This window comes from Perca flavescens, chromosome 3, assembly GCF_004354835.1.
Source record: "Perca flavescens isolate YP-PL-M2 chromosome 3, PFLA_1.0, whole genome shotgun sequence".
In the NCBI taxonomy this organism is placed as follows: domain Eukaryota; kingdom Metazoa; phylum Chordata; class Actinopteri; order Perciformes; family Percidae; genus Perca; species Perca flavescens.
In genome coordinates, this window is record NC_041333.1 from 37,741,777 (window position 1) to 37,746,953 (window position 5,177).

At 42.5% G+C, this 5,177-nt stretch overlaps 1 protein-coding gene across 1 annotated transcript in view; it reads left to right on the forward strand.

Moving 5' to 3' along the window:
* rnaset2l (ribonuclease T2, like) overlaps positions 1-4,239 on the forward strand; it is a 28,593-nt gene extending 24,354 nt beyond the window's left edge. The window contains exon 9 of the mRNA XM_028574428.1: positions 3,858-4,239. Within this exon, the coding sequence (XP_028430229.1) occupies positions 3,858-4,067 (210 nt within the window). The 3' untranslated portion in view covers positions 4,068-4,239. The remainder of the gene's footprint in view (positions 1-3,857) is intronic.
* The last annotated feature ends 938 nt before the right edge of the window (positions 4,240-5,177 follow it).

A 5,177-nucleotide genomic window follows, 5' to 3' on the forward strand; every position in this document is an offset into this window, starting at 1 on the left:
CAAACGCACACACACACACATACATAAATACACACACACAAATACATACATACACACACACACACACACACATACATACATACACACACTAACACACACACATATACATACATACACACACACACAAATACAAACACACTCGCACGCACGCACGACACACACACAAACAAATACATACAAACACACACACACACACACACAAATACATACATATACACACACAAATGTGCACAAACGCGCACGCACGCACAACACACACACACACACACACACAAATGCACACACGCATGCATGCACGACACGCACACACACACAAACATACATACACACACACACACACACACACACACACACACACGACACACTCATACATACATAAACAAATACACACACAAATGCATACAAACACACACAAACGCACACACACACACATACATAAATACATACACACAAATACATACATACACACACACACACACATACATACATACACACACTACACACACACATATACATACATACACACACACACAAATACAAACACACTCGCACGCACGCACGACACACACACAAACAAATACATACAAACACACACACACACACACACAAATACATACATATACACACACAAATGTGCACAAACGCGCACGCACGCACAACACACACACACACACACACAAATGCACACACGCATGCATGCACGACACGCACACACACACAAACATACATACACACACACACACACACACACACACACACACACGACACACTCATACATACATAAACAAATACACACACAAATGCATACAAACACACACACACATACATAAATACATACACACAAATACATACATACACACACACACACACACATACATACATACACACACTAACACACACACATATACATACATACACACACACACAAATACAAACACACTCGCACGCACGCACGACACACACACAAACAAATACATACAAACACACACACACAAACAAATACATACAAACACACACACACACACACACAAATACATACATATACACACACAAATGTGCACAAACGCGCACGCACGCACAACACACACATACACACACAAATACTCTTTATTACTAAATATTCTATCAAAATAATAACAAATATGTTTCTAGCAGACTCGTGTTTTCGGCACCGTGCCAGAGCTGTGCGTCTCACGCAGACAGCGTGTGTAAGATCTAACCTGTTACCATGGGAGCCCAAATATAAACGGACACGCCACGGAGCCAGTGTGTAGTTCTTTTGAGTTTTTTTGTGATTGTTGCGGGGGCAAAAATCCTTGATTATGCGGCGCGTTTTCTTAAAAAATGTGATGGAATATTTGGGATATTTATGCAATTTTATGCGATGAAATTGCGGGAACTTGCAACAATTGCGGTTTGATGAAATAAAAGTGATCCCCCTGGCTGGGGGCCAGTCAGACATGCAGAGGCAATTCATTCCACAGCCTCGGGGCCACAACTGAAAATGCTCGATCTCCCCTAATTTCGAGCCGTGTTCAAAGGTACAACAAGGAGTAGCTGGTCAGCAGACCTCAATGACCTCAGAGGAGCGTGTGGCTTCAGTAGTTGAGCGATATAAGCTGGGGCTTGACCATAGACCGTATATATATATATATATATATATATATATATATATATATATATATATATAAACTGGAGCACCAGACCCCGTGTCTCTGGACCAGGAGACCAGTGGAGGATATCAGAAGTCTCTTTCCCGGTGCTGGCTGAGTGTTACTGAGCAGCCTCCGACTGAGCTTGAAGACGTAGATGTGACGTGAGCAATGTGTCTGAAAGTGTGAAGTCTTCTGGTAGCTGTGCCTTTCTCTCCCCTGATGTCAACGTTGGTCCAAAGGTCAGTTCAGTTTATCGCCACGCACGCAATAAAAAAAAGTCCAGCATTAAACTTCCCACGAAATGTGTTTGCTCTGGCTGGAACCGGCTTAATCCTCAGATACTCCTCAGTATCGTGTGATTCTGACCTTTCCCTCCATCATGCAAAGGAAGGCTTAGTCTTATGGTTTTAATTTTAATCTAATGTTCTTTCTCTGGCCCTTTAGGGGGTTCTTTTCCTCATGTTTATGTGCTTTTTTTCATATCGGTGTCAACTTGTATTTCCCCACCCCCCATCATCTTTCTGTGCATGTTTTCGTGTCCGTGTCGTCCTGTCTTACGACTACACCTATAAACCGAGACGCACCAACCAGACGGCCGAACGTCGACAGTAAAGCCAGTCGAGGTGATCAAGTCGGGTCCCCGAGGTCCAAAAATAAGCTGCCTCGGGACACACTGAGGCGACACCGACTTGAGAAACGTAATACGTCTCCATAGCAGCAGGCAGCGCTACTCTGTATTGTTAACTTATGTAATTAAGTCAATTGTTGTTTTATAAAAATATAAACTCATGGTAGCCCAACTAAGTTTATATTGCAAATAGTTCTAACAACAAAGACATTGTATGCAAGTCAGACAGATGCCCAAGAAATTAAAACCGGGCAGCTGATTGGACGATCGCGTCACGTGGGGTTTGTTTTCTCCGGAAATTCAAAGCCAGACTGTCGTGGGGGCTCGTTCAGAATAGGATATCTCATATCGTACTAAAATAGTTCACCTGAAACATGTTTCTGAAAACATTTTAAAAGAGAAATAGGCAGTGATGCAGTTGCTGAATCTGTCTTCATTTAGGCTCGACAAAGGTCAGTTTGAAAGATTTTTTTTCATGCTGAATGACTTATTCCCAAGAAACGTAAGAGCACATCTCTGGTAAACACAAGAATTAAGGGTTGACATTTTACCTAATAGAAATCACGGTGAAACCTACTTTGATTACTTTCATTGAGGCAATTATTTCTTGTATTCAGGGGCGGAGCACCAGACCCTGGGCCCTATGCATAGGCAGTCCTGATGGGCCCCCATGTTCCTCAACATATTGCTAATTATAGACATTATAGCCTATTAATTTAAAATTAAACATGTTTTAAATTAGGCTATTACAATGGTGTGTTGTATGCAAACAGCATTGCTAGTGTAGTTTATTTATTTAGCCTTTACCTCAGATTACATGTATAACCAAATTATCATTTGAAAGTGTATGTTCTGCTCTTTATATGGGTTGTCTCAGTTGGTTTGTAGCACTAACAGTCACGGAGATATTCAAGCACTTTAGCACCATGGATTTGGTTTTCTAGTTTGTGCTGTTTGTCTTTGTTGTTTCCCCTCATTTAGTTTTCTCTCCTTCTCCTGTCTTCCCTTTCTCTTTTGGTAGCATGATTTGGCTTTCTTTGAGAAAGACATTTCTACAGCAGAAGTTTGTGCTCCACCAGACGCTCAAGCGTGCAGATGGACTAAACCATTTGGCGCATTAGCAAGGGGTGGGTGAGACCTTAGATAGTCTTTTTCTGTATACAAAATGTAGTCAGTCAATCAACCAAGTTGTTCAGCCAATACACTAACTTTACATTTCATCTGACATGCATTATGAAATTTAATTAGGAAATGAAAATATCCAGGTGAAATTAAAATATATTACAGACTTTTCAAGGGCCCTCTCTCCCCTTGGGCCCTGGTAATCAGTATCGGTTTTCCCCCCAGTCCGACGCCCCTGGTTGTCTTACACGTTTTCTGAAATGTTGTGTTTGAATATGCAAAGGAGGCTATTATCTTATTCAATATATGCATCCTTTTGCACGACTCTTTGCGGAGAAACTCAGATTTACAGATCTGTCGATTAAATCAACTAATCGATTAGTTGATACAGTTGAATGAGTGTTTAGTCGTCCTCCCTGCGTGACTTCTCGTCCCTCTCCCCCCCCCTTCAGGATCGAGAGCTGTGGTTCCAGGTGAAGATCCCTCTCTCTCACAACTTAACCGTCGGCTGCGATCACCACGGCCACGGCCACGCCGACTGGGACGTGGCGTCCGGGCGCGGCGCGGGAAGGAACGTCTCCGACAGGCATCCCTGCCCCCCGCAGGGCTCCTTCTACTACGTCCCCATTGACCCACAGCGGCCGAGGCAGCCCTGCGGCTAACGGCTGCCTTCATCCTCTTCAATACCTTCAGATGTTCAGCTGTAGATTAGTTATTGCTGCTATACACACGTTAATACGTTAAACAGGGTTCCTAAAGGTTTCGCCGAGTCTAATTTAAAGGTCCCATGGCATGAAAATGTCACTTTATGAGTTTTTTTTAACATTAATGTGAGTTCCCCCCAGCCTGTCTATGGTCCCCCAGTGGCTAGAAATGGTGATAGGTGTAAACCGAGCCCTGGGTATCCTGCTCTGCCTTTGAGAAAATGAAAGCTCAGATGGACCAATCAGGAATCTTCTCCTTATGACGTCATAAGGAGCAAGGGTTACCTCCCCTTTCTCTGCTTTGCCCGCACAGAGAATTTGGCCCACCCATGAGAGAGAGAAACATCATGGCTTTCAAACGAGCAAAGTGGCAGTTGGTCAAGACCACACCCCCACCCTCCAGAAACAGTATTAGGGGACCACTAAGGTCTATATAAAAGAGACTTCAGATACAGTATTAGGGGACCACTAAGGTCTATATAAAAGAGACTTCAGATACAGTATTAGGGGACCACTAAGGTCTATATAAAAGAGACTTCAGATACAGTATTAGGGGACCACTAAGGTCTATATAAAAGAGACTTCAGATACAGTATTAGGGGACCACTAAGGTCTATATAAAAGAGACTTCAGATACAGTATTAGGGGACCACTAAGGTCTATATAAAAGAGACTTCAGATACAGTATTAGGGGACCACTAAGGTCTATATAAAAGAGACTTCAGATACAGTATTAGGGGACCACTAAGGCCTATATAAAAGAGACTTCAGATACAGTATTAGGGACCACTAAGGTCTATATAAAAGAGACTTCAGATACAGTATTAGGGACCACTAAGGTCTATATAAAAAGACTTCAGATACAGTATTAGGGGACCACTAAGGTCTATATAAAAGAGACTTCAGATACAGTATTAGGGGACCACTAAGGTCTATATAAAAGAGACTTCAGATACAGTATTAGGGGACCACTAAGGTCTATATAAAAGAGACTTCAGATACAGTATTAGGGGACCACTAAGGTCTATATAAAAGAGACTTCAGATACAGTATTAGGGACCACTAAGG